General features: G+C 42.6%; 1 protein-coding gene across 1 annotated transcript in view; it reads left to right on the forward strand.

The window, feature by feature from the left end:
• THSD7A (thrombospondin type 1 domain containing 7A) overlaps nt 1-8712 on the forward strand; it is a 395672-nt gene extending 386960 nt beyond the window's left edge. The window contains exon 29 of the mRNA XM_040352268.1: nt 8079-8712. Coding sequence (XP_040208202.1) covers nt 8079-8163 — 85 coding nt within the window. The 3' untranslated portion in view covers nt 8164-8712. The remainder of the gene's footprint in view (nt 1-8078) is intronic.
• Nucleotides 8713-18909: the final 10197 nt, after the last annotated feature.

An 18909-nucleotide genomic window follows, 5' to 3' on the forward strand; every position in this document is an offset into this window, starting at 1 on the left:
CTTTTTTCTTCTTCTTCTTCTTTTGTTTTTTTCTTTTCTTTCCTTCTCATCTAGTAAGCCTCATATATTGTACCTACCTATGTAAGGTTATTTACTCTTTGCTCACTCTTTCTGTATCATGCTGCAACTGTGTATTTTTGAGTATAGGAAATAAGGCTCAAATTTTTGCAATGATTAGTTGCAAACCAAGTTAACAATTCAGAGAATCGTGAGTAATACAGTTTTTCTCTATTGGTTTGGCTCATTTCTTGAAACAGAAATGACATTCTCAAAACTCTAAGATCATTTGGCAAAACAGTCTTACAGTTTAGCACAACACTATAACTCAGGTGCAAAAGCTCATATCTCTCCCAAAACTGTTCACTCTTGCTTCAAAACCGTATTCATTTCCCATATAAAGAGTCAGTGCCCTCAAAATGGCAAATATTCTTCTCAATTGCTTTGGCTCATTTCTTGATACAGACCGGACGTTCTCAGCTCTCTTGGTACTTTTTCCAAAATAACCCGGATGGTTCGGCACAACACCATGGTTCACCTTCAAAAGTTCATATCTTTCCCAAAACAGTTCACTCATGTGTCAAAACTAAATTTCTTTCTCATTCAAATAGTCAGTGCCCCCAAAATGCTTCATCCCTTTGGCATTGTGTAAGCACTGCAAGTCAAAATGTTTAGATGTGTTGTCTCTATGGCAGAGGACCATTGAAATATCTAACTGAATACAATTGTGTATAAAACTGAAAAAAAAAAAAAAATTGGGGTAAGGGTCGCCTCCAAGGTTTGACATCACACATTGCACTCATACTGCCAAGGAAAAATTACTTTACAGTATTGTAACCATTATCATTCACACACAAAGTACCGTATTTATCGGCGTATACCGCGCACTATTTTGCCCTAAAAATCAGGGCAAAATTGTGGGTGCACGGTATACGCCGATACCCGCTTTCCCGCCACGAGTTTGAATACTGCATATACGGAGCGCAGTACACTCGTGTATCTTTGGGCAGTCTCGGCGCCTCTTGCGCTGACGTTCTGAGTGTACAGGACGTCAGCGCGAGAGTTGCCGAGCCTGCCCGACGATACACGAGTGTACTGCGCTCGGTATATGTCGGCGCAGTATTCAAACTTGGCGCGGGAAACGAGCGGGGAGGACGCGAGGACGCCGCAGAAGGACGCCGGACCCGACGAAGAGGACACCCAAAGCCGCAGAAGGACACCGGACCTGACGAAGAGGACACCCGAAGCCACAGACGGACGCCGGACCCGACGAGGCCGCCGATGGACGCCGCACAAGACACCAAAACTGTAAGTAAAAAAAAGGATTCGGGGCAACTTTAGGGGTGCGCGGTATACGCGGGAGCGCGTTATACCGCGATAAATACGGTAACTTCCATACTTCAGAGTAAAAAGAAAATGTATACAGCATAATATATACGGAAATATAAATGCACAAACATGAAACAAGGAAAATTACATGTAGCCTAAAATGCTGTAAATAAAGCTGGAGTTTTACAACTACTGTAACATCTCTTCACTGGTCGCTGTCCTCACCCTCCCTCTCCTGTCCACCGTCCTCACCCTCCCTCTCCTGGGCACCGTCCTCACCCTCCATCTCCTGGGCACTGTCCTCACCCTCCCTCTCCTGTCCACCATCCTCACCCTCCTGCCCATCCACACGCTGCTGTCTGTCTGGCCACAGATTTTCGTCAACATCACAGCGTATATTCTCCCTTGCGATGCAACGAGGGAAGAAACAGCGTGCATGTTGCAACCATCCCCTACACTGATCTCCTGTAATATCCTCACAGGCAGCGTCCATTGTATGGATCAGGGACCTCTGATCTTGAGCCCGATGCTCATACACTCTCCACCTCCAAGCGGAGAAAAACTCCTCAATAGTATTGAGGAAAGGAGAGTAAGGTGGTAGGAACACCATATCCATCCTTGGATGAGCAGTGAACCAGGCCCTGATAAGCGGGCCACAATGGAAATTCACATTGTCCCATACAATTATATTTTGTGGTAGGTGAGGCCTTATGAGACCTCTCTCATTTTCAGGGATCAAATCCAAATGAAGGTGGTCCAAGAAGATGAGGAGCTTCTGTGTATTGTATGGGCCAAGACTGGGGATGTGAGTGGCCACACCATTCTCAGAAATGGCAGCACACATAGTTATATTGCCCCCTCCCTGTCCTGGGACATCCACCGTGGCGCGGTGGCCAATAAAATTACGGCCACGTCTTTGGCCCTTGGCCAGGTTGAAGCCAGCCTCATCCACATACACGGGTATGTGAGAGGTCTCGTTTCCTTCCAGTGCCATTATTCTCTACAATAGAGTAAAAAAAGAAAACATCAAATCAGTCATGCAGAAGAGTCATACACTAGAGTTACAGACAGCTACATAGGAATGTTCTATGTTCCACAAGTTCAATAAACTACTGGCCAGTATTCCAGTGGTTCCAAACCTGGGGTACATGTTCTTCTAAGAATTGGGGACCCAGTCGAATACTGGGGCCCCCGCCACAGCTTTAAATGTTCAGGGCCAACATGGTCCCGGAACCAGGAACACCGCGTGGCACGCACACCCCTGTCTGGTAGGCCATCTCGCCCGGGGGCCGTGATGTGTGGTCACCCTAAAGGTGGGTGCCACCTCAGGAAAAGAACCCCGCCTCAATGGCGTCTGCTCCAGAAGTACCCTCCCCCAGCATGCCCCGCGAGAGAAACTCCCTCCCGATTGGCTGCTGGCAAGAGGCACCCCAGCCTGGACTCCACTGTCGCCCCGGGGTGGTATGACACCCCAGCAACCACAGAATGGACCCGCAGCACAGCCCAGCTGAAACAGAGGCCCTTTGTAAAATTGCAATCAGAATCAGAGTCAACTACACTCTGATTATCCCTTAACTTTTACAGTAATAGCACCGGTACTTGGAAGTACACAGGCGCTACATCTACAATATTTTTCTTGTCATTGTTAGTATCATACGTAACATCCCACTGAGGTAAGATACTGTTATACTGTAGGCCTATCACACACACTAAATGAATATGTAAATGAATAAACATATTTGTTGCTCTATGCACAGTGTCCTGTCCTATACATTATATAATTCCATCATTGATTGTGAGGCCATGGCTGATGACATGGTCTATAATTGTGGCCCGAATTTCATCAGGGACAGCATGGTGTCTTCGTGCTCCTCGGCCTCTTCCCCCTATTCCACCACCACGCACCCTTACTCCTCCTCCTCTTCTTCTTCCTCGAGCAGACAGTTGCCATTGTTCATTTACTTGGCCAGGTGATTCCATGTTCAGAAATTGTACTGTCCCTGCATGGTCAAGCTCTATATATACATGTTTGGCAGCATTCACAGTTATGGACAGCACCTGTCAGGTACAATAACTAAACATACTGTTTGATTGGTCATCTGAGACCAACTCCAACTCCTCCTTCGTTAGTCAAGTTCTAGTTGCACCTGACTGTCAATTGCTGTAATCATTTTATCAAATGTTCCAAGAGATTCATATATGGTATTCATGTTATTATGTTCCTGAATAATTTTGACAATTGAACAGACTATTGTGCATGTGATGACTTAAACAATGAAATGACGCTGACACGTTTTGGAGAGAACGACCATTAGACTGAAGAAATGACAATCAGTTTAGATCAACAAGATTTATTCAATTGGAAATTGTGCTAAATGTAGGCTACTTGTACTAAATCATTTGAAAAATGTACTGAGACATGGAGACATGTACTGAGACATTTGCAATTTGATGAAATGAATGAGAAATGCCATTCAGTTGTGAACAATTGCGAAGTGGTTTGGAGATTTGTCCATGTTGTTTTGAGAATGTCATTTCTGTTTCAAGAAATGAGCCAAAACAATGGAGAAAAACTGTAATTCAAAAATCTGTCAAAAAAATAAATATCAACAGATTATTACTTTTTTTTGTAAACTTGGATGTGAAACAAAATCTAATAAAATCATAGCCTAGATTGTAAGCTCTAACGAGCAGGGCCCTCTGATTCCTACTATATTGAATTGTAGTGTAACTGTAATGTCTACCCTCATGTTGTAAAGCGCTGCACAAATTGTTGGCGCTATATAAATCTTGTATAGTAATAATAATAATAGCCACCTAAAGCCTAACTTCAGGATGGAAAAAGAAAAACTACAGTTAAGCCGCGTACACACGATCAGTCCATCCGATGAGAACGGTCTGATGGACCGTTGTCATCGGTTAACAGATGAAGCTGACTGATGGTCAGTCGCGCCTACACACCATTGGTTAAAAAACGATCGTGTCAGAACGCGGTCACGTAAAACACAACGACGTGCTGAAAAAAACGAAGTTCAATGCTTCCAAGCATGCGTCGACTTGATTCTGAGCATGCGTGGATTTTTAACCGATGGTTGTGCCTACTAACGATCAGTTTTGACCTATCGGTTAGGAATCCATCAGTTAAATTTAAAACAAGTTGGCTTTTTTTTAACCGATGGTTAAATAACCTATGGGGCCCACACACGATCAGTTTTGACTGATGAAAACGGTCCATCAGACCGCTGTCCTCTGTTTAACCTATCGTGTGGACGAGGCCTAAGGCTCCCCTGCACTTTCTGCAAGGATTAAATGCATGTTAGGTTAAGTGCTGGTTCACACTTAGATATTATTATTATTATACAGGATTTTTATAGCGCCAACAGTGTACGCAGCACTTTACAATATAATACAGTTATAATACAATAAAATACAAGAGGATTAAGAGGGCCCTGCTCAGAGGAGCTTACAATCTAATAGGGTGGGGCAGGTGGTACAAAAGGTTGTAATTGTGGGGAATGAGCTATTGGAAGTGATAACAAATTAGTTGGAGACGTGATGGGCTTCCCTGATGAGATGAGTTTTCAGGGATCGCCTGAAGGTAGCAAGAGTAGGGGATAGCCGGACAGGTTGAGGTAGCGAGTTCCAGAGGAAGGCAGAGGCTCTGGAGAAATCCTGGAAATGAGCATGGGAGGAGAGCTTGACAGTAGGAAGTCTTGAGAAGAGCGGAGAGGACGGTTTGGGATATGTTTGAAAACAAGATTGGTGATGTAGCTCAGGGCCGAGTTGTGGATGTCTTTGTAAGTTGTGGTTCGTATTTTGAATTTAATTTGGTGGGTGATTGGGAGCCAGTGTAGGGATTGGAGGAGAGGTTTGGCAGACAGTGAGCAGCTGGTAAGGTGGATAAGCCTGGCAGCAGCATTCATGATAGACTGAAGAGGGGATAGCCTATGGAGAGGCAGGCCAATGAGAAGGGAGTTGCAATAGTCAAGGCGAGAGATAACAAGGGAGTGAATGAGGAGCTTGGTGGTTTCATTTTTTAAATGTTAAATGTCCCGCGATTGAGTCACAGAGCTGAAAAACGGGGAGACGTGAGTGTAAACAAACCTTTCCCCGTTCTCCCTAGTGAGAGTGTCACTGATCGTCTGTTCCCTGTCATGGGGAACGACGATCAGTGATGTCACATGACAAGCCACGCCCCCTAAAAGTTCTAATCACTCACTAGGAAACACTTAACCCCTTCAGCGCCCCCTACAGGTTAACCCCTTCACCACCAGTGTCATTTTCACAGTAATCAGTGCATTTGTATCGCACTGATCGCTGTAAAAATTACAATGGTCCCAAAATAGTGTCAAGTGTCTGATGTGTCCGCCATAATGTCGCAGTCACAATAAAAATTCCTGATCGCCGCCATTACTAGTAAAAAAAAAAATATTAATAAAAATGCCTTAAAGCGGAGTTCCGGCCACAATTTCACTTTTTAAATATAAATACCCCTGTAATACACAAGCTTAATGTATTCTAGTAAAGTTAGTCTGTAAACTAAGGTCCGTTTTGTTAGGTTGTTACAGCATTTAGACACTTTATAAAATAGAAATTGACTGGGGCCATCTTAAGTGTGGGCATCATGAAGCCAGACTGTATGACTTCTTGGATTTCAGCCTTGCAGATCTCACACATGCTCAGTGCTGCACAAGCAGTGTAATAGGTTTCAGATCAGGTTTCAGCACCTGTACTGTCCAAGTCACATGATTCTTCGAGACTGGGGAGTGCACAGAATCCTGGAAAGTTACACCCACTACATTCCCAGGAGTCTGTGCGGTGTAGGTTAGGAAGCTTAAGCACCTAGGTGCAGGAAGAGGGAAGATTAACTATTCTGCCTAGCAACAACACTTTGAAGGCATCTAAAAAAAAAATATGTTTCTTAAAGGACTAATGAATTTTTTTTTAAACTACTGATGTAATGTTATATTTATGGGTGGAACTCCACTTTAAATCTATCTCCTATTTTGTAAACGATATTACTTTTGCACAAACCAATCAATAAACGCTTATTGCGATTTTTTTTTTTATACCAAAAATAGGTAGAAGAATACGTATCGGCCTAAACTATATATTTTTGGGGGATATTTATTATAGCAAAAGGTAAAAAATATAGAATTTTTTTCAAAATTGTCGCTCTATTTTTGTCTATAGCGCAAAAAAGAAAAAACGCAGAGGTGATCAAATACTGCCAAAAGAAAGCTCTATTTGTTGGAAAAAAAAGGACGCCAGTGCCGAATCGCAAAAAGTGGCCTGGTCCTTTACCTACAAAATGGTCCGGGGATTAAAGTGGAGCACCACCCGATTTCAACACATGAGCTCATTAATATTGCACCCTTTAATACATGTGAAAACGGAGGTTGTTTTTTTTTCTTTGTGCACAGTCCCGGAGTATTCCGACTGCTTCCTGTCTCTCCTAAGTGCGGGTAATCTGCGGGTAGTTTGTAACTTCCTGTAACCGCTGTGTTTCCTGGGAGCTTTTGTCATTGCTCCCAGGAGTCATTGCAGTGCCTTGTTGTTAGCTATCGCTGGATTTGGTTAGCAGTAGGTGACGCGATCACAACAAACTGCGGAGGGCAGAGGAGCATGCGCGGGAACGAGCGGCGAACATTTACTGCAACAAGGAAATGAGTGCTTGTGGGCTTCTCATGCCCACAAGCAAAATGGAAACCGCGGGACGACGAGAATATAAGTTATTATTCTAGATGAAATTGGAAAGCGGCGGACTTGAGACATTAAATCAGTGAGTACTATTTATGTTAGCCATAAATATATTAATGACAAAAAACAAAACAGTAAAGAAACAGTGGGAGATCCGCTTTAAGTGGTTAATAAAGAACAGTCCACTGCGCCTGGTCCAATATTAATGATATACACAAATATTGAACAGTCCCAATATTATAGTGACATGAAGTGCTTGGCCCAGATTCAGATACAATTGCGTATCTATCGGCGGGCGTAACGTATCTCAGATACATTACGCCGCTGTAACTTAGGGCGCAAGTTCCGTATTCAGAAAGAATTGCGCCCTAAAGATAAGATACGACGGCATAGGAGACTTACGCCGCTCGTATCTAGGCAACATTGAAGCGTATCTGATTCTATGAATCAGATGCCGAGATGCGACGGCCCGCACTCAGAGTTAAGACGGCGTATCTGGAGATACGCCGTCGTAACTGCTTTCTGAATCCCTTGTGTTCAAAGATGCTTCAATGTGCTCAGACTTGGGTGCCCCACATAGATGTAAACTCACCCCCTGAAGTTGACCAACTATTTCTAGTACGGTCCTTCTGTGGGGAGACCCCTGTAGAGATCCGCTGCTGGCGCCTCATGCAGTGCAGTTCATCATACAGATAAACAAACCAAAAGAATCCTCATTGCGCAAAATATCGTTCCAAAGCATTTATTAAAAACATTTAAAAGTAAAATATAACACTCACATGTTGGGGTGCCTGAACATCCTGCCACCCGGCGTATATAACAGGTGATTTTTTTAAAGGGGAAATCAGCCCACAATGGTGATAATTACCGCTATCGCGGTGCTGCTCGGTTCCCTGTGTTTATTCTGTCGGAAGTGTGTCGCGGTGACGCAGTATTACTTTGACGCGTTTCAGCCAATCAGCAGGAAGTTCAGCCAGTATGTATGAAACCTTAATAAAATAATCTTTCATTGTTAAATCTTTTTTTTTTTCTCCTTCATTTTTTTATTGTAGTAAGAAGCCAAAGAAACCACCAAGAAGGCAAAACAACCGCCTGAAACCGCTAACCTTGGCTTACGACGGAGATGCAGACATGTAAAAAAAAAAAAAAAACTTGTGAAAAACCTGGAAAAGCTAAATATACATTCCATCTGTTGCATATCAGAAATGATCAGACAAAGAGTCAATGTTCAGAGAAGAAAAGGACGTCTTAAAGGAAACGGGAAAGGATACATTGATTATAAAGGAACAGGCAGTAATATGGCGGAATGCTAAAGCACAGTTCTCACTGCTACTACATTGGACGGTCTTGAACCCGAGGACTCGATCGTGAAGTGAAAACCATCTCACTGTAATTATAAACACAAAACAGACCTGAAATAAAACTAAACCAGGCATCTTAACCTTCTCTAACCAATACTCATGAACTTGCGCCAATGCGATCAGCCACCGACCAACCGAAACAAATGATAATCTCCCGCTTGTCCTTCGGAAATTAATGAGGTTTGCTGTAAATAATACAATATAAAGACGTTCAGTATTCAAATAGTTTACAAAATACGTATTCCACCTGACTTCAATATGGGACCACAATTCCGGTCACTCTCCTATGCCGCGGTACACGTCAATAAAAGTGTCCTGTAATGCAGTATTTTATATTATCTCTGACCAAGTACCCACTTGTAAATTGGACCATGTTTTTACTTTCTCTAACTCTCCTAATGTTGCCTACATCATTTTTTTGCTGTATGTAAGGCAAGAATTGCACTATATTAGTGCAGCATGATATGCACTTAACTAGTATTGCCATAGAAAATGCCTCTTTTCTTAAGGGATGGTGTCTTGTGCTAGAAGTGTCACATAGACATTTAAAGCAGAATTTAATTTAATTTAATTTTTTTTAATGCAAAGACCCAGAAATTGCAAGTTAAACATTTTGCATGGATTCATACTTGAAAATCTATGTTATCTTTTGCATTATGCATATTTCGTATCGTCCATGGTTTATGCTAATTTAGGTGAAAGTGTGGAAATTCTACAACCTCTAGGCTGTGCAGCTTGCAAAGTTTTAGCCAAGAAAAAAAAAATCAGGTTATTAATACTTCATATTGTCCATCGATTATAATATCCATATGCCGTCTTGTAGAGGCTCTTCCTCAGCATTAGCAGGATGTTCTCAGGAGGGACTATGTTTTTTTCTTGGCATGAAACTGGAATGCAGTAGGGCAGTTCTCCCTTCGCTCCCGTTCTCTTATCAGCCACTTATTTTAAATGCTTTCAATCAAAAGAGAAGGCAGAACACAGGGTAGAACTGGGAGGAGCCACATTTTGGGGAGTGCTAGTCTTTGTCCCTTTTGCCAATTTCGGTGAAGTTTGATGTCTTCAAACTCTGGGCTATGCAGCCTGCAGAGCTCAAGCCAAGAGGTCATAGAGAAAATCAGGTCCTGCTCTAGGTCTGAAGGCATTGGAAGTCTATGACCTGTGGGCTGTGTAGCTTGCAACTCTCAAGCCAAAAGGTTATAGGGAAATTTGGGTCCTGCTCTAGGCCTGAAGGTGTGGGAAATCTATGACCCCTGGGCTGTACAGCCTGCAAAGCTTAAGCCTAAGGGTCATAGAGAATCTCGGGTCCTGTTCTAGGCCCTAGAGTGTGGAAACAACCTCTGGGCTCATGCCATGCCAAGAGGTCATAGAGAAAATAAAGTCCTGCTCTAGGCTTAAAGGCGTGGAAAGTCTACAACTTCTGGGCTGTGCATCTTGCAAAGCTCAAGCCAAGAGGTCATAGAGAATCCCAGGTCCTGCTCTAGTCCTAAAGGCATGGAAAGACTACAACCTCTGGGCTGTGCAGCCTGCCAAAGCTCAAGCTTAGTGTCATAGGGAATATCAGGTCCTGTTCTAGGCCTTAGGCCTCGTACACACAACCGAGAAACTCGTTGTAAAAGAAACATCGTTTTCCTCAACAAATGCTTGTCGAGAATCTTGACAAACTTTCTTTGTGTACACACTGTCAAGACAAAATCTCGTCGTTCTCAAATGCGGTGACGTTCAACACGTACAACGGCACTATAAAGGGGAAGTTCGATTCCATTGGCGCCACCCTTGGGGCTGCTTTTGCTAATCTCATGTTACTGTTAAGTAAAAGTTTGGTAAGAGACGATTCGCGCTTTTCAGTCCGTTACAGCGTGACGAATGTGTTATCTCCATTGCGAACGCTACTTTTACCGAAGGTGCGGTCCTGTCTCATACTTTATTCTGAGCATACGCGGGTTTCTAAGCATACACACGAACGTGTTTCTTGTCGTAAACCAGCCCGACGAGAAACACGACGAGGAAATTGAGACTCCCAGACGAGGAAAAAGAGAACTTGTTCTGTTTTTTGCTCGTCGAGATCCACGACAGTTTTCTCGACAAAAAACATACACACGACCGTTTTCCTCTGCAAAAAAGCTCTGCCACCAAGTTTCTTGATGGATTCTGTCGAGGAAAACGGTCGTGTGTACGAGGCCTCAAGGTGTGGAAAGTCAACAACCTCTGGGCTCTTGCCATGCCAAGAGGTCATAGAGAAAATCTAGCCCTGCTTTAGGCCTAAAGGTGTGGAAAGTCTATGACTTCTGGAATGTGCAGCTTGCAAAGATCAAGCCAAGTGGTCATTTAGAATTCCAGGTCCTGCCCTAGGCCTGAAGGTTTGGAAAATCTATGACCTCTGAGCTGTGAAGCTTGCAAAGTTCAAGCCAAGAGGTCATAGAGAATCCCAGGTCATGCTCTAGTCCTGAAGGCGTGGAAAGACTACACCCCCTGGTCTGTGTGGCTTGCAAAGCTCAAGCCAAGAGAACATAGATAATTCCAGATCCTGCCCTAGGCCTGAAGGCATGGAAAGACTACAACCTCTGGGTTGTGTGGCTTGAAAAGTTCAAGCAAGAGGTCATAGAGAATCCAAGGTCCTGCTCTAGGCCTGAAATTGTGGGAAATATATGACCTCTGGCTGGGCAGCCTGCAAAGCTCAAGCCTAAGGGCTCTTTCACACGGGCAGACCGTATGTCCGCTTTTTCATCCATCCGTTTACGGATGAAAAAGGGACATACATTAATCCCTATGAGATTGCGGGTGTTAGCAGATGAACATCCGCTGACACCTGATCTCATTCGGGTCCACAATCCTCCGATTCTGCAGACGGAAGGAAACCCTATTTTTCCATCCCTCTGCAGATCGGATCGGGTGAACATGGACAGACGGTCCGTGTTCATCCGATCCCCCATAGGGGAGAGCAGAGATCTAACAGGGCGGTCCCTGCACAGTGTGCGGGGACCGCCCTGTCATCCGCTGGTTCAGCGGGGATCAGCGGAGCAATCAGCCCTAAAGGTCATAGAGAATCTCAGGTCCTGTTTTAGGCCTACAAAGCAGCAGGATAACTTTTGGAATAGCCACAAAACACTTAAATCAAGGTAAGAAACATTACAGTAAAAAGAGGAGTGTACCACTTTACTAATCGACCTGGAGAGAAAATATTATTTGATTTAGCCCCCATTTCTATAGAACAAATTTAGATGCAGTTTCACAGGACGAATAGCCCTGCGAGTGTGCATGCATTGCATACACTAAATTTAATTTGCAATTTCAGAGTTTTTGCATTAAAAAAAAATAAAGAAATTATATTCTGCTTTAAGGGAAATAAAAAAGTGTTGAAAACCAGGATGAGAGTAGAGTTTCTGTACCGGGGTCAATAATGTGTATATACAATAGCCATTTTCTAGTTAGAACTTGTGTCTCTTGTTTTGGAACCCCCCCCCGCCCGTCCATCCCTCCTTATTTATACTTAACTTATTTTCATGATGTATTCTTGCAAAATGTGTCTGTACAGTTCGTAAATAGATAGGCACACCGTACAGAGGAAGCCTGTATATGGGCCCAGGACTTTTTGATAATGATATCATTAATACTTTTTTTTTTAATATGATGCAAGAGCCAAATATTGCTACGAAGGGGAATTAACAGCTATTGTTCCGTGAATTTACATATCCTGAAAGAAACCACACAAAAAGTCATAAAACCTAAAAAAATATTATTATTTTAAAAATCTTGTAGTTAAAAATCGTTTTTAATTTTTTGTTTAATTAGGGGAACCCGTTTTAAATTTTTTTATTTTTTTTTTGGTCTGTTAAATGGAAATAAAGGGAACTTTTTAGAAAAAACTCATCCCATGTGCCAGGGAAATTCTTTATAATCTGACCTTTGCCATATTGTCTTTTTCTTTTCCTAAGCCTGCTCAAAAACAAAAAATTGAACCCAAAATGTGCATGTAAACATACACACACACAAAAAGTGCCCTGGGAGGGTGTGTCTCCTCCCTAAGAGGAAGAGTCTGCCTCCCCTGAGGAGCAAGACTCCTGATAGGAGCAAGGCATACTCAGGTCCACCTGACAAAAATATAATTAAATAAATAATGGCGCAATGTAGCGTAAAAGGAGGAAGACCCCTTTAAGAGTCCACATAGAAAGTCCAACAAGTGGCAGATTGGCTGCAACTTCCTTATATATAATCTCATATACTGTAGATCTAGGTGACTCCTACAGAAGTGTAAAAATATAAACAAGGGGCACCACCATCTGAGTGTAGCAATTTATTTGAAAAGCATAAAGGATAATATAGATGCATTCACATATAGAAGTTAAAAACAGGCACAGGAGGGATGATGCGCCTCTTTTTAACTTCTGCAGTGGAACCTCGGATTGCAAGTAACGAGGTTAACGAGCACTTTGCAATACGAGCGCTGTATTTAAAAAAAAATCCTAACTCGGTTTGCGAGTGTTGTCTCGCAAAACGAGCAGGATTCAGGCCAAATCAGTGTGAAGTACCGCGTTTGGCCTGAGGAGGGGGCGCTGTAGCCGAGCGGCTTCAAACTACACCGGCGCCGTTCGGAAATACACGGAAAAGACATGGAAATACTCAGTTTCCGAGCCTTTCCAAGGTCAGCCGAGGTGTCCTCTGGCCTTTCCGGACGTTTCGGAGGCTCTCCGGTGCCCCCCACCTCTGGCCACATGCAGTATTGCATGCCATTGAATTATTTTGTTTCCATTGACTTCAATGGGGAAACTCGCTTTGATATGCGAGTATTTTGGATTACGAGCATTCTCCTGGACTGGATTATGCTCATAATCCTAGGTTCCACTGTATATTTATATCATTCATCATGCTTTTTAGTTAAATAGCTACACTCAGACTGTGGTGACCTTTGTTTATATTTAAGTTCCACCTAACCAAAAACCCTGTTCCTTATGATCAGCTGAAGCCAACAACGAATACTGGGTGGGGACTCTTCTGAAGAGACACCCCCCCCCCCCCCCAGGCAGGGGAGGAAGGAACCTAATGGTCACACATTCTCCTCCTAGACCTTGACAGTCATGTTGATCTATTTCAATAACCTGAGATGATTATCCCTAAAGTAGAGCTATCATCTCCAATAAACTCATAATTCCTAGGTGCCCCACCGTCGACCCTTGGACATTTATTGAATGGCCTTTAAGGGGTTTATCTGCTTACACAAGCCAGTGAAGGAAAAATATTCTTGAGATAGTTTGGTTTCTTTCTTTTATGCTCTATTTTTTTCTGTGCTTTCCATCCCTTCAGTATGCACCTGTGTATACGACATCCGACATGGATCAGAATAACCCTCCTCCTGTATAGCAAATTATTCATCCATGCTCCAACAAACTGAAGAAAACTGAAGAAAAAGAACCCAAAAAAACACAAAATGCAAACTAAAATGTTATTAAAATACTCAGCATGCTCACAAAGATAAATACAAGAGCGCCTGTAGTATAAAAAAATCTGATCCCGGGACTCCCGTGGGTCGCTTTTGGGAATCGGAATGCGTGGTAAACATCAGCTCCGCCCTACGTGTTTCGTCACACATTAAGCCTTCTGGGGTATTTACACTGAAGATAATTCTTAATGACATTGGCTGTCCCCACAAACAAAAAAAAAATGGTGCATCTACAAGAGGGGAATTAAGGAAATCACTTCTGAAAATCCCTGCATCAGTTTATTTTTCTTTGTGCATGCTATACATAACTATACATGATACGTAATCTCTTAATATTTGTGTTTTGGTTTATAACAAGAAAAGCAAAACCTTTCTAAATTCTTATACTGTTCTTTTAGCTTTTAATACAGAGGTCTTAAAAAAATGTTGACAAGAAATCATTTGCAGAATTATCTTAAGTTAAAAACTGAACTCTAATGCCGCGTACACATGACCGTTTTTCCTGTCGTTTTTCTCAACGTGATTCGTCGTGATTCCTCTCAAGCCTGCCTTGCATACACACTTTCATGAAAAAAAACACTCGAGCAAAGCGCGGTGACGTACAACACTTACGACGGGACTATACAGGGGAAGTGGCGCCACCCTTTGGGCTGCTTTTTGCTGATCCTCGTGTTAGTAAAAGTTTAGTGAGAGACGATTCGCGCTTTTCAGTCTTCGTTCTTTTCAGTCCGTTACAGCGTGACGAATGTGCTATCTCCATTACGAACGCTAGTTTTACCAGAACGAGCGATCCCGTCTCATACTTGATTCTGAGCATGCGCGTTTTTTCCCCCCTCGGAAAAGCATACACACGAGCAGTTTTCGCAATGAGAAAAATAACAACGGGAAAAACGACAAGAAAAAATAGAGCAGGTTCTAATTTTTTTGCGAGCAGTTTTCTCGTCGAGAAAACTGCTATGGTGCATACACGACCGGTTTTCACGACCAAAAAAAAAATGGCAGTTTTCTCGTCATGAAAAACGGTCGCGTGTGCGCGGCATTAGTTACAATTATTCATCTTTTGTAGACACTACATGTATTTTCTATTGATTATGTAGCGTATGAAAAGGAGCATAACTACGAATCATAATCTCTGCCTTTTTGTGCCCTTCTATTGCCCCCCTCTCTTATTGATCCCTCTTTTCATGACCGCAAGAGCTACAAGGGGATGTATTTTGAGTTGGCGGAGTGCTGCTTTAGAAGTCGGCAACACAGCACTTGCCACTCAATTCTTACAAACCATACAGAAACAGCAAAGAAAAACAATTCAGATTTTATTTTTCTACTTTACTTTTCATTTTTTATTTGTATGGAGATCACCTTCATATTTTAGGATACTTCTACGCGGCTGATATAGTTGGCACGGGTCGACCTGTAATTACCAATACAATGGAGTAACTTAAAAAAAAAAAAAAATTGCAAAAAATCTAAAGCATTGCATGTATTCCATCAAAAAGGGGCGGAGATAATCACTTATTTAACTAGTAGGCTGTGTATAGCCCAAATGTTTGATTTGGATCGAGTAAGGAAGGGTAAATCCCCTATTTTTTGCTGTCTGTGTGTGTACTTTCCCCTCACTTTCTGTCCTGGAGGATTAACAGGTAATGAGAGGAAATTGTCCGAAATGGGGGGGGGGGGGGGATTCTTATCTTAGACAGTGGTTAGCAGAACATTTGAGTGCTCCAATAACAATTCTAAAGCCCTGTACACACGATCGGATATCTGATGGAATCTAATCCGATGGATTTTTTTGTCGGATATCCGATGAAGCTGACTTTCATCAGTCTTGATTACACACCATCCGTCCAAAATCCGACCGTGTCCAATGCGGTGACGTAAAACACTACGATGTTCTGAGAAAAATTAAGTTCAATGCTTCTGAGCATGCGTCGACTTGATTCTGAGCATGCGTGGATTTTTGACCGATAGACTTCCACACAGACGATCGTTTTTTTCTATCGTTTTTTTATCCATAGGAACATTTTAAAACATGTTCTATTTTTTTTCACCGATGGAAAACAAACCGATGGGGCCCACACACGATCGGTTTGTCTTATGAAAACGGTACATTGATCTGTTTTCATCAGACAAACCGATTGTGATCATGCTGGCCAAGTGGCGGCCGGTGGAATTGAAATGAATATTTCCATTATGCATATAGGGGGTGAAATTGAGAGAGGGGGTGGAGCCCGGGTGCCCCTAATGGACGGGCCGCCACTGTGCTGGCCTCTGTCAGAGACAGAAAGTGAGAACAGACAGCAGCAAAATCGAATGCCTAATAGGACAGACACACCAAGTCCAAAAAAATCTACTAATACTTTTGTTAAGCCTCGTACACACGATCTGACTTCCATCAGACATTTTTTCATGGATTTTTATGCGAAGGGGCGTTGGCCGTGAACTTGTTCTGCATACACACGGCAGAACATTTTCAGCCAACATTTACCAAATCACATGGTTTTTCAGCTCTTTATCGCCACCCTTTGGGCAACTTCTGTTTTGTCTGATGTTTATCATTGGTTCGGAGCATGCATGTTTGTACTTTGGATTTTACCTCAATGGATTTGTGTACACCAGTGGTTCTCAACCTTCTAGTGCCATGACCCCTTGATAAAATTTGCCAAGTTGTGGAGACCCCTAACAGTAAAATAATTTTTGTAGCGTGGGTCGCCAGCACCCAAGGCAAGACAAGTAATTTGTGCCCTTAACCCACGGACATTTAGCTCGTCCTGAGTCCTTTTTACTATAATCACAGGTAGTGTTACTGTCTCCAGCTTCAGTGTCTCCGACTTTGTGGTGTCTCGTAGCAGTGACACCTATGCCGAAATCAGGGGATATCGTCTCCTCCAGCCCCTCCCACTTCACGCTCCTCACCAGTCAGCTGACCTCTAGTCTCTGCCCCCCAGCCATGCCGTGAACTGAATGGGCGCCTGCGAAGAGGCTGAGTGGGCGGCCACAGGCTCCAGGGACTGCCCTGCTGGGCGGCTGCAAAAAGGCTGGGAGAGCAGTGCAGGCTTCAGGAACAGCCCGGGAATGCGGTGACCCCTGCCAAATCTTTATTTGACCCCCGAGGGGGTCCCGACCCCCAGGTTGAGAACCACTGGTGTACACAGTCGGATATTACGACGGAACACATTTGTTGTCGAACAATTTGAGAGCATGCACAGCCAACATTTGTTGTCGGAAATTCCAACAACAATTGTCCAAATGAGCATACAGATGGTCGGATTGTCCGATAAGACACGTCCATCAGACAATTGTTGTCGGAAAATCCGATCGTAAGTATGGGCCTTTCGTTTATAACAAGAAAACTTAAGATAGACAACATGTTTCCAGCCTCCTAACCACGTACACTTTTTTGAGAAGAGAAAATTCTTGGAGCCTCCAAAACGCATTCCATGTTTTATTTTTTCCTGTTCTGAACTAACACCAGTATTACATTTTATTTTTCTTTCCTTGGTCTGGCACTCTCATTAGAATTTCTGTACCTAAATTCCAAACTCTGGGTCCCTTAGTTAAGGGGTACCCTGTTTGAGATGACAGCAGCCTCACCTAAATCATAGGAATGCAATTGACCTTTGCATAAATTATTGATAAGTCAAATCCAGCGCCTTATTTATAGTTCTAGCAATACAAACTTGGCAGAGGGTCAAACTCAGGCGTAGGTAACCTCGGCCCTCTAGTTGTTTTGAAACTACAAGTCCCATGAGACATTGCAAGACCCCTAGAGGCAGAGGCATGATGGGATTTGTAGTTTCACCACAGCTGGAGTGCCGAGGTTGCCTACCTCTGGTCCAACTCTTCCCCACTCAATTCAAAAAGAGTTTTATGTTTACATTATTCAACAGTCAAACTGATAATGTTCTTTTTTTTAAATATATATATACATATATATATATATATATATATATATATATATATCCCCTATAACCCCTTTCAACATACAATTTCAGTTGATGGTGAATTCCACGGGAGGTGAAGTATTTCCTCTGCCTACTTTCATTTACTTGAATGTGTATTTCATAGTGTATGACGCCTCCTGCCTACAGAATGTTTACTTTTTATTTGTTTTTGTTAATTTGTAAATTATGTAATCTTTGATTTTATTTTTTGTACATTTTTTTTTTTTTATTACCACAAACAATGTTTTAAAAACAATTGTGTTTGTCATTCAGTTTATACAAAGGCAAGTGAAAGTGTAATTTCCTTTTTATATCCATGTTACTTGCAAATAACTCATGTACAGTAATGCTGGCAATAAAGATCAATACATATTTACCTTTTTGTGGGTTTTTGTGCTTATTTTTTATTGATTATTTTTTTTTTCGTTAATATTATGTGTTATGAACTTGCATTGGTTAGAAAAACTGTTTAGTTTAAACATAAAAGTTAAGGTCAAAAGCACAGGAACACGACCTCAAACTAACAGGAGGTAAGTTCAAAACTATAAAAACTATCAAAACTATAAAAACATGGGTATCGGCCTTTGGGACTTTATATGAGGTGTGCAAAATTGGCCGAGGAAATTGACAAATATAAATACAATAAAAACATTTATTGCAGAAATGATCACACATGAAAGAGTAGCATAAAACAAAGGCAAAGCCGATACAATTTTGCACATGGTTAAAGTGGATGTAAACCTTCCATATACCCAGTGAAGAGAACAGCCTCAGATGATACATAGGGATGAACCAAATCTCCCTACATACGTTTTACATGTATTACTGCTGTTATATACTGTTTAGAAAGTTAAGATCGTGTAATGGGCCGTACACACGACCGAACATGTCTGCTGAAACTGGTCCGCGGACCAGTTTCAGCAGACATGTTCGGTCGTGTGTAGGCCCGAGCGGATAGGATTCCAGCATACATTTGCCCGCCTGGCCTTTTTCCAGCGGGCAAATATTTCTGGACTTGTTTTAAAACAGCCCGCTGGAATCCTGCCCGCTCGGACATGTTCGGTCGTCTGTACAGACCTACCGTACATGTCCGAGCGTCCACCATCCCTCGCATGCGTCGAATGACTTTGACGCATGCGTGGAAGCA

The sequence above is a fragment of the Rana temporaria genome, chromosome 5 (assembly GCF_905171775.1).
Source record: "Rana temporaria chromosome 5, aRanTem1.1, whole genome shotgun sequence".
NCBI classification, from domain to species: domain Eukaryota; kingdom Metazoa; phylum Chordata; class Amphibia; order Anura; family Ranidae; genus Rana; species Rana temporaria.